This window comes from Harpegnathos saltator, unplaced genomic scaffold (assembly GCF_003227715.2).
Source record: "Harpegnathos saltator strain DR-91 unplaced genomic scaffold, Hsal_v8.6 scaffold694, whole genome shotgun sequence".
Taxonomy (NCBI): Eukaryota; Metazoa; Arthropoda; class Insecta; order Hymenoptera; family Formicidae; genus Harpegnathos; species Harpegnathos saltator.
In genome coordinates, this window is record NW_020230531.1 from 1052218 (window position 1) to 1070574 (window position 18357).

The 18357-nt window shown below is 42.8% G+C and overlaps 1 protein-coding gene across 2 annotated transcripts in view; it reads right to left on the minus strand.

Annotated features, from left to right (window-relative positions):
- CARPA (Carbonic anhydrase-related protein A) overlaps positions 1-18357 on the minus strand; it is a 157293-nt gene that overhangs the window by 36812 nt on the left and 102124 nt on the right. For both annotated transcript variants that reach the window (XM_011146275.3, XM_011146274.3), the window contains exons 3-4: positions 14147-14283; positions 2934-3125 (exon numbers count right to left, since the gene is read on the minus strand). In XM_011146275.3, coding sequence (XP_011144577.1) covers positions 2934-3125; positions 14147-14283 — 329 coding nt within the window. The remainder of the gene's footprint in view (positions 1-2933; positions 3126-14146; positions 14284-18357) is intronic.

Below are 18357 nucleotides of genomic sequence, written 5' to 3' on the forward strand. Positions count from 1 at the left end.
AGCATAATGCACCGTGTGTTCTGTTACCGAATGTAATTGTGTTTGCTCTCCCCGTCGGGAGTACTGAATTAATGATCAATAAACATGTTATACTCTCTTTATTGACTATAACGTCGCATGCCGCGATTATCGCGTTGTATTTATACACCTAATATTGGCACCTCCCTAACTATCTGCTCCGTTACCGAAATTCGATACGGTTCGCGTATATCTGATAAGCCATTGTCCCTCCCTTTTATCCTCGATAAGCGCTTTGATTCTCCAATAATCAACGATCCATTTTTTTTCGGCCAGAGATCAATTTAAGAGGCATCAGATTGGAAGAAGACATGATTGCGCCTTGATCCACTAATAATCGACGTTACATCTTCGCAGATAAAAAACTGATTTATAAGGTGTTAAATCACACGAAAGAATTATTGCCCAAAATCCCCTTTCATGTACGCAGCAAGACGAATTCTCGCGCGAAAGCTCATGATAAATTTTGGGCCGTCTCAAGGGCGCTATTCTCTCTTGATAAACCGCAACGAGCCCCTCCCTGACTAACCGAATCGATTTGGCAACGGAGAAAATGCCGCATCCCTTCTTCTTGCAACAACCAAATTAATTCACATGCACTCGTACGGTCGGAGTCCTGTACAGAAGAGCGGTATAAGCTGGATGCGTGGTGGTAGACCGTATATATAGCACGATAGCACGATGGTGGTGACCGGCTTTGATTCACGGCCCCATTGAAAACTCGTTCCTCATCAAGGACGCGAGGATATAATGGCCAGTCGCATTTGGCGCTTTTCCTAGTGTCTTGTGATATCAGCGCTCGCAGCCTTTCTTTTCACGTGACACTTCGAGCCGAGACGTATCAAGGGCGTATCAAGTGCAAAGAGAGAGAGAGAGCGACAGAGAGAGAGAGAGAGAGAGAGAATAGATGAAAAAAGCACTAACGCGCGAATAAAAAACTTTGTGGTCACTCTTATTTGAAAAGATACGGCGAGCTAAGACATAAAAATTTAATTACTACTTGGCTATTCGTTTATCTACTGACCATACCTCGCGATATCCAAATTGAATTACCGTTCAAACTGCTTGTAACTCGTTACCGTTGTCTAAGGGAAGATTTGCGCGAGCGGGAAGCTAGTTATTATTGGCATATTGAATTTTACGTGCGCTGCGTTTTAATAAATGAGAAATCCGTGTTAGTCGTATTATCGATCCGATATCCTACGAATGTACTTAGACTTCTTGATTATCGATTCTCGATAATTACCTCCGGTGTTGCGCAGGATTCATTAATCCGACCTTTTTAGTCATTAAGAAAAGAAAGGACGGAGAGATATCCCTTCGATCTGTATTTACAGGCGTGCTAATCAATAGATATGTTTTCGCCGAATCAAGCCGCGCGAGCGTTTTCAGAAGTTTAATTTTTTTTAGCGAACTTGGTAATACGATTCGCGTGGTGGGATTTGCTCACCAACATCCTACGTTACGAACTTTTCCATTGCAATTTATCTCACCGAGAATATCGCATGCGTTTGTTTTTATTTCTTACGATATCCGCATCGCGCTTATTCTTCCCGGAGTTCCGATTATTTCGCGAGACCGATTCTATATACATAAATCCAGAACCAGTCATCTAACGTCATCGCGATTTCCTCTCTCGCTCTCCCGTTTTCTCTCCACTCCCGGCACACCGGCCGGTGCTAACGGCTCGCGCCATTATTTGGTGGGTTTAAGAAAATTGGATCGTACAAAGCGCAGAAGTCTCTCCCGCTTGCTTTCGAAAGAAAATAAACGGGTCACGGTTAATTGGGGCGCCGTCATGTCCCGTTTAACGAATGTTTAATTTGTCTCGTTACGATGCCGGCACGTAATTAATTTCAATTAATTATATCATCACCCTCGGGTCATCCTCCTCCCCTACGTTCCGCTCTCGTTACGGCAATGATTTCGCGTACAGCTCATTCGCGAACGAAATCACGTTTACCAATATGTAGAGTTTTACGAGGGAGCCGTGCGCCGTGCAAGCATCACAGGCACGATCTGACTGCATTGTGGTTATAATTAATTGGCAAACTGCAAATTACACGATAATCCTAATTATTTGTCGCTTTGTAAAGCGATTGTTAGGATAATAGCGTGATTAGAATTTCATGATTGTCTATACCGCGTTTGTGGCCGGCGTAACCGAAAACCCGAGTTTCAGTTGTTATAAAGGGATTATAAGTATCGTTCCTCGGTGGCTTCGTACGATAAATTATAATTAATTAATAACATGTATATGTATAAAATTGTACACACGCATACACGAAGTCGCGTATACACACATTGTGTTTCACCAATTTTTAAACCATTTTTATTAATTGTCACGCGTATTCTCGTATAAAATATTATCTTATTCGATCTGAGATATTGTTATTTTTTCTTTACGTAACTTTCCCCGTAATATTTCCCGGTAAATTTTCCGATTAGCGCAGATGTACATACGAGTATGTAAGCTTTATCCGAAGAAAAGAGAATATATTAGCAGCACGGGAATTGAAACGTGCATTAATTTGTAATTAACACTCTAGTTAATCACTGAAATGGATTCTTTTCCGTGCAAATGGTATCCGTCCGTTAAAAAATGCAAGCACTTTCAAATAGTGCACGTTGAAAATCCGTGATCCGTTTTAACTAGACACAGTAGTCCGGGGAAAAAAGTATAATTTCCCGTCTCTTCATTATTTATTGGCCCGAGGAGATTGACTTTCACGCGCTCGGTATATGAAGAAATTCCTCGAGCTAAAAATTCTCGCTTGGTTTCTCATGCTTTGTGCAAAACTCTTAAAGGTGACGAGACATTGCTCGCGGATTGAGGTATATGTTCGAACTGTGAGTATCATGCATCCCTCAGGAACTTTTCATCCCTTTCATATAATATATTACGTACGACTCACCTCAGCGGGGAAAGCATAGTTATTGATACGATGCTCGGAACCATGACTATCGTCCAATCCGTAGTGGATGTATATCTCTTCAAATTGATAGTGATAAGCGAGCGGGCCACCCGTTATATTGACTCGTATCTTCGCCTCTCTGTCTACCCTAAATACCAGGAATTGTCCGGTATTGTGTAAATTCCCGGAAACCTGCAAAACAAAATCGATCGAGACTCTTTAGTATTCATCATACATCTGCTGAGTAGAATGCAATTATTTAGACGCGCTCGAGTTATATACGTATTAATTAAAAAACTGAATGAATTTCAAAACTGGAAACAGGAAGTAGGATATGATACACGGAAATATGGTTCGATGGAAATATGTCAAGACACAGATAGAACCTCCGAGAGATGTAAGCAAGCAAGATATTTACAAATTTTATAGGGTTCGATATGCACAAAAGTTTCACATGCTTTTTGATAAAATGTCGCACATTGATAAAATATGTCGGTGGCATCAACTTTGCACGAGGTCGCCATAAGCAAATATAAATTAAAAACAAATTAAAATTATAATGGAATTAGAAATTTTGCAGGACTTTTATTTCATTTTCTGTCGGCCACTCTGAACTCTGTATTGTGAAAACTTTGTGATAGCTCTCTGCAACTGTTCACTATTTACGAAGATATATAACTAACAATTGCTTGGTGAGCCATGTGTATAAATGGAAAGAAAATAGATGTTTATTTACATTCCGTGCAAGAGTAAAGAGACTTTTTTTAGAATTTCCTTTAAAAAGCATAGTAATTTTCCGATAAATAACATAGACAAATTACAACAGAGAATACAAAAATACTTTTTAAAATACATGTTAATTGAAATAAATAATTGTTCATATTATTATTTCAATAATAATATTAGTTTTTGATCTACGTTTATTAGAACTTTCTTCCTCCATTTTGTGAATACTATCTGCCCTCAAAGTCCTGAACTCTTTTTTTTTAACAGCCTATATATACCAACATATGTGTGATTTTACAACAAAATTGAGCATTTTAGTTCGCCATATTAAATTCGTTATTTTGAGATTAAATGGCAATTTTGTTTTCTCATATAGTCTTTGCTTCGACTTTCGAAATGAGCCCAGAAAAAATTCGCTATTTCAATTTATATAAAAAATATATGTACTTTTCATTTTTATTCCATTTTAAGACTATTTGACAAGTATGCAGTTCAAAAAATGAAACTAACAAGGATGTTGATATTTTTATGAAGAATCCTATCCTTCATCTTTAAAATGAGCCGAAAAACAAGTGGTTATCTTTATTTTTATGGAAGATATGAATTTTTGATCGGAACACATACATGTATGTCTCACCAGACACAAAAAGTTTAACTTACATTGTGTAAAACAGCAATGACAAGCGCCGAAATTCAGAAAAACCCGATGACCCCTAAATGAAAGTAAACGACTGTAACACTTTTTAAACTTAACCTTGTATATACATGATCACAAACATGGTTCTTAGTAAGTATTTAACCGGTGCAATATATGGAAAATTAAAAACCCTTAACTTATTGCAATATTCCAAATTTTGACTATCTAATGGACAACAAGGATACTTTTTGCCTATTGAGATTTTTTCAACTCTCATGTAAAATTATCAAATGATATGCTTAATTTTTCCACACGCTCGCAGACAATTTCGGGTAAACTCCTTTTTGCAATTGATAACGTGGAGGATTTTAAATGATAATTAGGTGCATTTTAGGACGAGATTTACGAACAATAGTTCTCACATGCCTTATCGTAATGAGCTGCATAAGAACACGGTTACAAAGATGTCTGCAAGAAAGAGCGGCAGCTCGTCCCGCGGGATAATTGATTAGGCATTTAATTGGATGGAATAGCAAAACCAGAGACACGGGTGCCATGTCGCATAGGAGCTCGGCAAAGTGCAAGACGAGGCCGGGAAGTCCATTTTCTTGTACGTCGCGGGAACCTGAATTATGGCGTCATCAGTTAGAAATAATGAGGTAACCTCGGGGAGAAGCCAGCCGCGGAAGACACGTCGGCAAAAGTCGTCGGGAGATAACTTATTATTTTGCAATAGATTTTTGGCCTTTGACCTCTTTTCCGCCGCCTCCCAATCTTCTCACTTTCTCGGCGGATTCTTGCGCGCGATCGCTATTAAAAGACGGAGTCTTCCCAGCTTTACATTTTTAAATTTAATACCATATGTTGTGCATCGCTATAGTCCTGTGCGTCGAGAAATTGAACAAACATCGCAGTGATCTTTGTATCATCATGCATGATACTGCAATCTGGAAGAAATAGATGTGTCTAAAAAAGAAAAGCTTATCAAACTTATCACAGAGGATTATATTAATAATGTCAATAAGAGGGAGAGGAGAGAGAGAGAGAGAGAGCGCCACTTGTGCATGATAAATTGAAAATTATCGCGAGCCGTAAAGTTTCGTATTACAATCCGAAAATTTATAACAACGCATTGTTCCCCGTAAAATTTAAACAATCCCAAGCCGGTCGTTAATCTCACTCCGAAAACTCCTCGTCGCTGTTTCCTCCCGAATTCATTAAGACATCGGCGGCCCTCCTTCGCGATGACAGAGAGAAATGAACGCGAGCAAGCAGGCGACCGGCGCGGCGGCGCGGCGGCGCGGCGGTGGCGCGACGATTTTCCCTCCCCCGTGCGCGCGCACGGAGGGAGAATCAATGGCGCATAACTCATTATTTCGCGATAGATTTCCACCCCCTCGATCGCCTCCGGGAATAATTCGCCAGCCTCCCGCTTCTTTTTTATCCGCCGGGGGGCTTCTCCTTTTTTTCTCGCTCCCAAGCTCCGAACTTGGATCAATGGAGGCGACTTGGAGAGGCCGGAAGAGGACTCGCGACAGAACACGGTAGTTCCGTGGGATCTCGAGCGCGCACAAAGGCCGCCCTTCTTTCGACGAAACTCAAAGTTCGGGCCGGGAGTGGATCATCTTCCATCCTTACGCCTCCTTACCCCCCCCCCACCCCCCTCCCGTCTCTCGAGCCTCTCGACCCTCTCGCCCCGGTCGTTTCGGGAAGTCGTCCCCGAATGGTCCGAACAATCGTCGCTGCGTATTCCACCCCGACTGCTGGTCCCAGTCATTTTGTTCCCGCGCGGGAACCGCAGAATTCACAAGCGACTGGTCGGTGAATTCGTCGGTTAGGTGGAAAGGGGGCATCGGAGCAAGAGGACGGGGAAGAAGGACGGATATGAGAAGACTTCGCGCGGCGCGGTGAGATGTTTCACGATTAATTTACGGCCGCCGGCGCGAGCTTCTTTTTTCCTTTCTGTGCGTCTAATGGAAACGCCCGTGGGCGAGAAGCCGCGAGAATAATCGAGTTTCGCGGGAGGGCGCGGATAGTCCGCTCGCGGGCGTCGTCGCGACGTAAGCGAGCGTCCGGCTCTGCGCGCCGGACTGTTTATGAGATCGCCGAAACTCGGCAAATCCCTTTTCCATACGGGCTGCAATTTCGCGATTACGTTCCGGGAATTTTGGGACTATGAAAAATGTATGAATCGCGCAATATTATAACCGGCCCGCAGGATCTGCTTGTTTATCGTACGTTAATCAACGCCGTCAATCGAATAGTCGTGATGGAAGCGAGTATCTTAATAATAATGTATAAATCGAGACGGTCGGAGATTCTGTCGAAACGCTCCACGAGAGAGAGACTTCGCCGGTAGAGCGGGGAAGCCCGAGAACGATCGAGAGCGTCTGGGGTGACGAGAACATTTGTCCGGTAATTAATACGAATTAAGCCGCAGTATCACGCAGCTCACAGTAGTGCGGCCCGCCCTCGTGGAAATTCGAAAAGCTTCTTTCGGTTGCGCTCGCATTTCCCTTCCCTCGGAGCAACAGCGCGCGGGTTAAATAACAGCTTGCTCTGTTTATACGGCGGTTAGGTCGATTTGTGCGCGACAGTTTCTACGATCGAGTTTATCGAAACGTGCGACTTCAATTATGGCGCGCACGGCCGAGAGACACCCCCGGGGAATTGGCGATTCCACGCGACGTAAGAGAACGCTCGTTACAGCTTCGATTACGGCGAACCCTCAGACGGAAGAGGAGGAGGAGGAGGAGGGTTACAGCACGATTCGCCGTCGGTCTCGTCGGCTGGCAGCGCGAGGGTTGTTCGTGCGAAAAAATGTAATGCGGTATTGAGACGGCGCTTTTAAAGAGCCTACACAGCGATAAAGGAGCCGATACCACAAGCCGATAACCGAATCTACTCGATCACTTGTTGCTATAAAATTACAGCCGGACGTGCGACGTTGGCGTACAAAGCGCTCCGACGGAAACTCAGCCAATTCGTACATTGAACATCACAGCCGGTAAACACAGCCGGAAAACTGCTGCGCATTATTCGAACTCCAAGATGGAACTTGATGGGAATTGATCCCCTACGATATTTATCGACATCTGTCGTGTCTTGTCCTTTTTTTTTTTCAGGTAACGTCGATTTTAAATCGTCACGACCAATGATGATTATCCGGCGCGCTTCACGTAATCATTAGACACGAGTCTCGCTTCGCTTCTTTCGCCGCGCGACGTTCGACCCACGGTCTATACATTATACACTGTAACCGGGCTACTTGTCCACCGCATCGCGGAAGTCGCAGATACGGCGGCCCATTCGCTTCCTGTTCCGCCCCCGGCCCCGGAGGAAAAAGAGAGAAAGGGTGAAAAATGCGCATTCTTCGACTTCGCCGAGAGCACGAGCAGACCACAAAGTGTCTTCCGCGGAAATGCACGTGAAAAGGTTTAAACGCGCTTCCGAGGTATCGTTTGCCCTGTCGTTCCCTTCTCACCCTACGATCCTCGTTTCCATTGCCCCTTTCGCCTAGCCTCGTCGTAGAGTCAATCTTTTCTACGGCGCCGGTAGCTGCGTTCTCACGAACTCGCCGCGCGCGCACCCACGAGCCCGTCTCGGATGCATTCTGCTGCGCTTTGAAACGAGCCACGGACGGGACTCTTCATTGTTTGCCTACTTCTACCCTACCTACCTACCCTCCAGCCAGCGGCAACCCTCGCCCGCCCCGTTGCGGAAAGCGCTAAAGAGAGTTCTCTGAAGTATCCTCTGCCTCTTGCCGCACTGTTAACCGCGTCGACGCCGCGCCCTCGCCTCTTTCATTGGAACAAGCGGCGTGAAACCGCCGAGAAATCACACGCGGCAGTAAACATGGGACGTCTCTCTCTCTCTCTCTCCCTCCCTCCCTCTCCCCCCTCTCTCTCCCTGATTCTTTTCTTTCTCTTGCTCTCTCTCTCTCTCTCTCTCTCTCTCTCTTTCACGCGCGTGCACGCGCGTACGAGTGCGAACAAAATTTTGTAAATATTATACGAAATAAAAATCAAGTCGAATAAAAAGATAGAACAAAAACACGACAAAATGAAAAAGAAATACACAGCGGGAGCAAGATACATTTTTGAGGAATTTTTTTTCAACTCAGGAATATACACGTGGGCACGGCAATGTTCGCCCCGATGATTCGCCCCTCCCCCCGAGCATCGGTATCTCCTGACCGGCGGCGAGCGAGAATCGAGTCGGACTCGCGATTTGTCGGGAAAGAGCGCCGTGAAACGAAACTGGGCTTCGCGGCGGAAACCACACTGACGTCACACCTGGTCCCGCGCTATTTAAACGCGGTCTCGGGCCGTTTCATAGCCAACACCAAGTCCCGGCTACGACGAAGTCGTGCGAGACCGGGAGCCTCGAGAATTTATACGCCGTTTAACCCGGTTAAAACTTTGGCACTTAAATTAAACAATAGAACGAACCGCGACCCAGCACCTCCTGGAGTCGAACGTACGTCTTCGGCTCAGAACGGGACTCGCTCCAGCCGTTTCATCTCTTTCTTCCTTCAGCCGTTTCATTTCTCTCTTCCTCCGACCCTCTCTCTCTCTCTCTCTCTCTTTATATATATATATATATGTGTGTGTGTGTGTGTGTGTGTGTGTGTGTGTGTGTGTGTGTGTGTGTGTGTGTGTGTGTGCGCGCGCGCGCGTGTGTGTGTGAGATATATATATATATCCTCCTCCCTCTCTCTCTGATTCTGTCTCTCTCTTTCTTTTTCTTTTCTCCCAGTTCTCTCATGTGGCTAGTTTTTCCGCAAAACCATCTATAGATCTCTTTACAGTGTGTCACTACGGCACAGTAACAACCGTAAATGCGACAGACGCCGTATTGTCGCAGTAGAAACTCGCCTTTCGAGCAAAACCTAATTCTCTGCTATCATTTTTTATCCGGCTCTCGTCATTGTTTTCTCCGCCAGGAGTCATGAGTTCCGCGAGAGGAAAAAGAGTGAAAGGGAGAAAGAAAAAAAGAGAGAGAGAGAGAGAGAGAGAGAGAGAGAGAGAGAGAATGAGGGAGAAGAAGAAAGAGAGAGGAGGGAGGAGCAATTCTCGATTCAAAATTACAATCGATCGCGACGACATAATGTTTATTAATTTGTGTGCAGTCATATACATTTATTTGAACCCAGAATGAGACAAAACGACGACGAAACGTGATAAAGAGTTCACGCTGAAAGGACGCGGACAATGCAATAATATCTTCCTCGCGAGCTTGTTCTGGTCCCTCGCATCTGCTACAAAGAGTTATCGTCGCGATCGCACCGTATTTATTGTATCCTTTCGCGGGCAATATCGCCGCGCGAGAGTTTCGGTCAGTGTCTCGCATAAGAAAGGGGGGCTGGGGGGGGGAGCGAAATTCAGCGGCTCGTATCCGCCTGGAACCCGTATCGAATGCGATCCGGGAGGAAGCATTGTCACGGTACGGGAGCATTTTTCATGTTCGCGTTTCTGAGGAATAACACCCCGAGACCGCGACACGCCAGCGTCGCGGTGCATGCCCCGTGGAAAATGGAGGAAACACATTGAACACATTGAACACGAGAGGAGAAAGGCAACCGTACGCTTCGCAGCCGCTAAGATAAAAATATCACGCTGTATGGGCGTTAAGTAGCGCCGCACAGATCGGCAGAATTGGATATCGGAATCGTGAATAAGTAATTGACACTAGATTGTGTTGGACGTAAGGTCGAGAGACTTATCTCGCATTGACGATAGCATGTGTGAGATGATAAAATAAAAAAGAAACATTTATTTTAAATAAACAACGCGCATCATACAGCTGACGAAGCGCGCATAATTCTGCGGACAAAATTTCGAGACGAAAAATTTTCATGATCCATATTATCCTCGTGTCATTTGCGTTTCTCGCGCAAGTAGAACGTAGATGATTTTTTATCTGTCGCTTCCGTTATATTTCTTACGTAATTATACGTAATTCTATATATATATATATATATATATATATATGTATATTCGGATATATATCTATATGTAACATTTCTCTGGATTCTCTCCGCAAAATTCGGATATAATTATATCGCGTGAGGGAGAAATGTATCCTTGAGAATATATAAATCGAGATGTGAATCGAGCAACGTTGCAAGTTCTCCTATTCAACATCGAAGTTCATACTTCCGTATCGAAAGTTCACAGAGATTTTTCATTCATGCATTTATAAACGGCTTTCAAGCCCTCAATGTATTCTTCAATGCGCTCATATTGCATGCATGAGTCACTCTTGTACATGCAAATGTGGAAATTCAAAACAACGAGCGTGGTTGCAAGGATAACATTATTATCTGTGATAAAGAATTAATGATAAATAAAAATTTGTATCACTTAATATTATTATCCAAAGTATATTACTAACCAATCACTGATAGTATTACTATTATCTACGTTATTTTACATTATACACAACACACCACTACTCTTTTGCATGTTTCTTCTCATTAAGATAATAAAATTTCCTGATAATTCCTCGAAATATTATATTACGATATGCTAATGAAAAATTTCTTGTGAGTTACTGCCAGCGGTGTGCGCGAAGAATTAAACTAAAATTTAATTACCACGGTCACGAATGTGTGTTAAAATTCGTAAGGTCAAAGAGAACGAGAACTTTCCCTTACATTTTCGTACGGGGAAACTTGAAAGTTTCGCCCAGATTGAGCAAGAAATAAGGCCACATTCCCGCACTTCCCATCAATTTTCCACGATCCACCGTGTAATGTAATGAAACAAATATTGATATACGCATAGTCTGTAAATTTGTACGAAATAATTTGAAAGGTTCGCGTGAATTTTCAGGAGTGTATTTTACTCGAGACTCACCGAAAGTCACCGTTGTCGAGCAGCCGCGAGCAAGCTAGTAGCGCGATAGGCTACTGAATAAATGTTTTCTTAATGGAAAATTAGCACTTCCGGAGGCTTCGCGGTATCGTCACTGATGGGGCGGAAATCAGCGTTAAATAGCTGACCTCGTAATTAATGACTTTATTATCGAATCAACGAACTCGGCCAGTGAAAAATGGACAGCGCGAAAGTGGAGCAGTCTCGCTGGTGAATTCCAAATCCATTACTATCACGCGACAGGTCTGGGAATACTTCCACGGCGGTAACCAACCTGATTTTATTCTTGCTTTTCGAAAGGTGTCTCGTGCAAAATGAATCTTTCTTGACATTCTAATTTTAACTTAGCTCTGATGTTAATGAAATGTCGGTCTTATGTTCGCTTCATTAAAAAGGTTATTGAGCATGTAACGCTCGTCTCGTCAGAGCTCCTCGATTGCGCGCTTAACTTTTATGAAAAACAGAAGGTGCGACACCTTCGTTAAGGTGTGTATTCGTTATGTTATTGAAATTGCGAGAGCGTTGTAAAAAGAATTGCAAGTGGCATACTCGAATGTAATTTTCGGCACTATTTCGCGTAAGAATAGCGGCGAATGCGAAATTTCAGTTAGCATACATTACAATAAAAGTAACAAAATTATAATATATAGAGAGCGAGAATTGCTGTTGCGTTTAACGTTAAACAGAATCATATATATTTATCCGGCACGTGAATCGAGTTACATCGTGCAATTATGAAATTTCATTAAAGTCAGCTGCATTTACTTTTTCAAGCCATGCGATACCATTTGTACTTCATTTCACCTGAAATAATGTGTGCATCCGGCCACGAATAATTAAAATAATCACCACATTGTTATAATTTTATTCTGATATGATTTAATTATGAAACTCGGCTCTTTATATATCGATCTTGCGTTGAAAGCAACGCGACTGTGATACCGCGTAATAGTGTATGACGCGTAATTACACGCGATAGCCAACAATCGAACATATTCGATGCAAACAATGCATAACGGTCGTAATGAGTGAGCGCGTTTTCAAATCGTTAATATCAATGAGATCTCTCTCATTACCCGTCCTCGCTCGCAAAAACTCGAGCAATTTAATCATCCCGCTGGGGGACATCCGGTATGTGCTCCGCTTGACTAACGAGCGTCCATCACACGACTCTTTCGTCTTCATTTGAAGTGGACGTGCACACGGGACGCGAGGCTGAACTTCAAGATTTATTTCTTCGCCCGCTCGTCTTTCTCAGATTCGATCCGATCGAATGTGCGATGATACACACGGAGAGCCAAGATGTTATATTTCTTTTTTTTATTTTTTTAACAGGATGTTAAGTTTCAAGAGGGAATATCTATCTAAGCGGCTCGAAAGAAAACAATTCCTATTCTTTACATATTCTCAAAGTATGTCTCAAGAATGCTTGAATGAAATTGTAAATCGATTTGGCAAAAATATAAAAATTACATAAAACTATAATCGAGTACGTTCGAGCGCGTTAGACAGACGGGGGATTCGCAGTGGGGTCGTTCTAATTTTCACAGGTCCATCTTTCCTATTTATCGTATACCAATATCAAGTAACAAAGTTGTATTTGCAAACACGGATGGTCGATTTAGCAGCGGTTCTTATCCAAATAAGCAACTCCCCGACATGGTCGAACAGTAAATTAGCTGCATATATTGTCGCATGTATATTTAATGAAGATGCAAGAGTGTTATTAAATATACTCCAACCAATGCAAGTGCAAATAGGCTCGACTGCACATATACGTTGCTATAGAGGACGAAATACTACGTATTTCAGACAGAAGAACGTGCGTTTAGCAGCACAAAAGCAGCAGCTTACGTCGTGGACAAGAACAAAAAGACATTTTGGAGGCATGCACTTCGACAGAGGGTTTACTTTATACTCCTAGATAATTCGATGTAAATGTAAAATTTGTAATGTTTTCGTGGTGTAAACTTAATGTAAAACTTTAAATGCGTCTTTCTTTCTTGGTACGTATTTCTCAAAACCTGTGATAATTGTATCTCGAGAACGCATCAACCAATCGGCTTGCAATTTTACACATGTTTGTTGAACATTAGTCTTTGTTCTAAGAGTTTTTCTTTCGATGCTTAGTTTTTTTTTCACAGCCTTTTCACAGCAATATTTTTAGTGAAGAAACTGTGTTAACTTTGATCAGCTGCCAAAAACAATATTTCGAAAAAGGGCTATATCAAAGATTACATTTATGTTTCAATGAATCTTATTGTTATACTTAATGAGTCTTGTGCGATTTTGCTTTCAAATAATTCCTGCAACGGTGGTCACCACAAACGTTATTTTAAAAAATATTTTGTGCAAAATATGTTATAGCATCGCCATCTAATGAAATTTCTTAATAAAATTTAAATTTTCAACTAAAGAAAAGTATGATATTTTCAACAGGACAAACATCTTCTCTATCTCTTTCCGTTTTTCTGCAAAAAATTCGCAAATTTAGGCCTCATTTTAACCCTGGTCTAGGTAGATGTCTTTTAATTCACCAGAAAAATTGAAAAAACTAAATAATGATTTTTAAAGGGAAAGTAGAGATTCTGAATTCACTTCGGAGAACTCGTCACAAATCCGTTATCCGTTGAGTTATCTTTTAGTTGTCTTACGATATTATCACGATATTATAGGAATGAGGTGATATAAAAAGCGTCTTGCCAAAAAAATGTTTAATCATTAACGTATCATAACATATCAATGTTTAATATACTTTTTCCACCAATTCGAGATAAATCTTTACTCGCGAAAATAAGGAAATTCACTCGGAAAGGATCCGATAAATTTCCCAAATATGAACTTTTAAATCAGATCCTGCTATAACGAGAGAGCCCGGTTTTCTCTCGGAACACTCGCGCGTCCCAGAAGGCAGCGATAGATACCGATGAATTACAGCGCGATTCTGCGGACTGAAAGATCGGATAGATTACCTTGTGCTTGTCGACGTGCACCTGTCTCAAGTGACGATCGAAGAGCAACTTGTCCGGCTCGATGTTAATAGGACTCTGCCGTCTTCCCTTGCTGCAGAGGGACCACTGCGGATTTATCAGACCCCAAAACGAAGGCCCTGTAATGTAAATACAACGTAAAGTTACACCCTAACGCGATATCTCTATTTCTTTGCACTATAGATTCCGACTAATTTGGAAATTGCTTGTTCAATTATGCGTGAGCATCTGTCTGATGTGAATAATTGATGAAAATTTTCACCCAGAGTTCGACCAGAGAGAGAGAGAGAGAGAGAGAGAGAGAGAGAACAACAGATTTCGCAGCGAAACTGTGTTAATTATAAATAGATGTTTTCGGAAAATAGCAACCACCCAGGAATACCTGTGGAAGTATCCAGGAAAAAGTGCCTGCGATGCGTTATTTTATTCAGAAATTTCGCACTCTTGTATCGTATCTCCGAATATCTCGAAACGCGAAGGTGCAGTCGTAGAAACTCTGTCGCGCGAATTCCCGAGGGATGGGATTCTTATTTTCTCTGTTTGTGTATGAATCGTCGTGTCATGTGTCAACCGCTCAGAAATTTGAAATTTTTATAATTCCAACTTTTCCAGCTGGTCGCGCGGCCGCCCGCCCCTTGTCCAGTTCGCGTCAAGTTTCGCCCGGTAAAAAGGATTTTGAACTCGTTTCATCGTTCGTACGCCAGGGATCGACGCAACCCCCGTCTCCTGCTCCCTTTCCTCTTCGGAACCTCCGATACTTTCGTCTTAGGGACCGACCGACGTTCGCGTTTTCCGGCACTCCTCTGAGAAATTTAACTTTCTTCACGTCGCCCGCGCGAGGATCGATACTCCGAGAAAGCTCGGCTTAACGAATCCTCCCGTCGCAAATCTCAACTCGCGAAACAGCACGAGCAGAGCTTGCGTCGCGTACACAACGTTCCGAGTGCAATTTATATTTACGTAAGTCAATTCATCGTGATTTCTCCTATGATCTTATCGAGAGCGAAGTGTATCGCTTTTATTTGTATCCACTCGCGCGGCTTATATTCCGTATCCCGTCCGGCGCGGCTCAATTTATCACTCCGTATACTATAACTCTAACAAAAGTTATAAGTCATCCGCTTAATCCACTCGTCGCTCTCACGAGGGATAACAAACAGACTTTCCTCGCGCCTTGAAATCTTCTAGTCCCGGAGCTTCTCGTTCTGCTCTTCATACATCCTTTTTCGCAAAACCGCCGCCGACGATTCTCACGGGGGGCGACGGTTCGCTCGCATTACACATTAAGAACGGGTAATAAATTATTAATCGTATAAATAACTCACGTAAAAGCGACGTGCTGGTCGTCGTGCGGAATCTAGCAGTGTGACGACACACGCACACAAGCGCGGTATCCACCGATATATTGCATTTCAGCCGAGACATTCAGCCGAGTCATCTGTCCGAAGAATATCGAGACTCGCGTTGCGCTTAACAGCACACACATCGACTGCTTTATTCATACGGAAAAAGAATGTCATGCGGATTATTTATGATTGACGTGCAATTAAACGGGATAATCATGCGATTACAGCGGGTGCGACGCCGTAATATTTCGCGTTGATAAAATTAATATCTAGCTCTCCAAAGTAATTTGACAATAGATAGTGATTGATCGGAAAGTTTGTTTGTTTGTTCGTTTCTGTGTCCGTAATGTAAAAGAAAGAAAACGCGTAAAAACAGAATTATACATTTATCAGTCTAATGTAATAATTAAACGCGTCATTAAAAATGATGACCTCTCTCTCTCTCTCTCTCTCTCTCTCTCTCTCTCTCTCTCTCTCTCTCGAGTTTTATCTCTTTTCGTCTCTCACAAGAAACAACCATAGTTGTTAGTATAGCCGACTGGAATCAAGTTTCACAAGTAACCTGATAGATTTTAGAGTGCACCACCCATGTACGCGCGCGCGCGCGTGAAGTGAAACAAGTGTATGGTCGCAATGTGTTCCAAATGCGCGTGTTAACGTTAAAGGTCCGCCTGAAGAGGCATGTCACATAATGACATCCCAGCACGCGAGCGTAATCAAAACTTGCGGCTCCGGTAAACGTGCGTATCGGTTCAACGACGGGCAATCCTCAGGGCGAGTGCTCGGCACGCACGCGTGTATGACAACAGTGACACGTCGACACTTCGATGTCGCAATGGCGATGCAATTAGCTCCGCTGCAATTAGCATTTCCGCGGCCGAGACACGAGTCGGGTCATTATTCTTCAGATTTTTTTCCTGTTTTTTCCCTCTTGTTCTCCCTGCTTCTCTACTCCTCCCCCCTCTCTCTCTCTCTCTCTCTCTCTCTCTCTCTTTCTCTATCCATCTTGTTTATCACGTAAGCTGTCTGTACATGACACATTATCAAATGAAACTTACGTCCTCGTTGACTCAATGCCGGTATGCCGATGCACGATGTAAGATGTACAAATTGTTCAACGTCATATAGATAGTAAGAATAGACGAAGAGGTAACTGTGAAAATACAGATACACCTCGAAATGGATTTTGATTTCTACAATTTCGAAAAAATACACTGCGACTCTCCGCAGCGGTATAGAAATCGGAATCCATTGCGCTGCCTGTCGCCGCTTGATTTCAATGCAAAAGTCACCGTAAACTCCCGCACCATAAATCTCAATTGGCCGGCGTCAGCGTTGAAAAATGGCTTGATATGACGCGGAGGTATTATTTTGTGATTTATACTTTGGTCAAGTTGTTACACATTTCCCTGTACGCTCTTTACAACTTATCCTCATGGGGCGAACTAAGCGCGACCTGAGCAGAGCTGCGCGCTTGATTTCTTAACGCGAGGCAGCCGCCTCGCTGCACGATCCCGCATACACGCTTCGAGGTGAAATTTACGTCCGCGGGAAATGGCGCGCCATCGCGCGCGCCGACCACGCAAGAGTTTATTAAACGACACGCGCGGTTAGTTTATTAAACGACGTGCACGTCGTGCAAACGCGTCCCGTTATTTTATTTCTCTCCCCGTCTTTTCCTTTGCTTCTCTTCATTTTCATCGATTCATCGCTCAACGTTCTCACGTTGTCCGCGCGCCCGATTTCACCCCTGCCCGCTGCAACATCCCCGTCGTATCTCTTCTATTATCGTATGCAGCATATCAACTATAACGCCATGTAGCTTCTGCGTATCTACTTATCGGCGTAACACGTACTCGCGATTTATTCGATTAAGGTCCTCAAACACACTGGATTATGCGTATGGACACGCGACCGCGACGGCACTCGGAGTATTTTGTCGGAGTTTATTCCCTCCTCCACATCGTCTTCCAGTATAATGGCGTGCGCGAAAGGCATAAGCGGTTTGTACGCGATCTGCACTGCAACAAAACACATGCCGTGACAGGTAAAAATTCCCGAAGCCGGTTACACTCGCGCTACTAATATGTATTTTATGCTAAGCGATGTCGTAAAATTTTTGACTCATTAACTCGTAAACTTGATGAAAAATCGTCAGAATTTCTTTCGAAGAATCAGGCCTAACGTTAACGCGTCTTAGGAAATTATAATATTTGACATTTCGCTCGAGACTAGCCAGGATAAAATTAGTAGCAAATTACATTGGTTGTTTGTACAAGATATATGTACACCAGAGAACCGTTATGCATGAGAAATATGACAGAGAGAACCGTTTTTAAACGTTTAGAGAGCTTTGAGAGATTGCATTTAACTGTTTAGCGTAAAGTTTGTCATATTTGTTAAATCATACAATTTTGAAATAATTTTTATCGATCGAAACAGTTACCCATCAACTTAAACGCCTCTTTTCCATCTAAGGGGAAACAAAAGAAAAAAGAAAAAATGTAAGGCGAAAGTTCTCCAACAACTTCCTAAAAATAAATTCGAACCGATATCTTTGTTTGAAATTTAATCTAAAAACGACAAACCCCTTGTGTCAATTTAACAAGGAGGCGCAAGCGACATAGAAATTAATCCCTTTACCGCGGCGCGGTAGACTAGAAATGTCGCCAATAGAATTTTTACAACTTCTGCTTGGGATCAAAGTAAACCGTAAGTTACCATAAAGATGTAGAGAAGTGAATTATTATAAAGTTATTAACGCATATATATCATATAAGTTTTGTTAAATGCGATAAATGTCACATTTGACAGCAAATTGTCAGCTTGTAAAATGCATCCGTACGT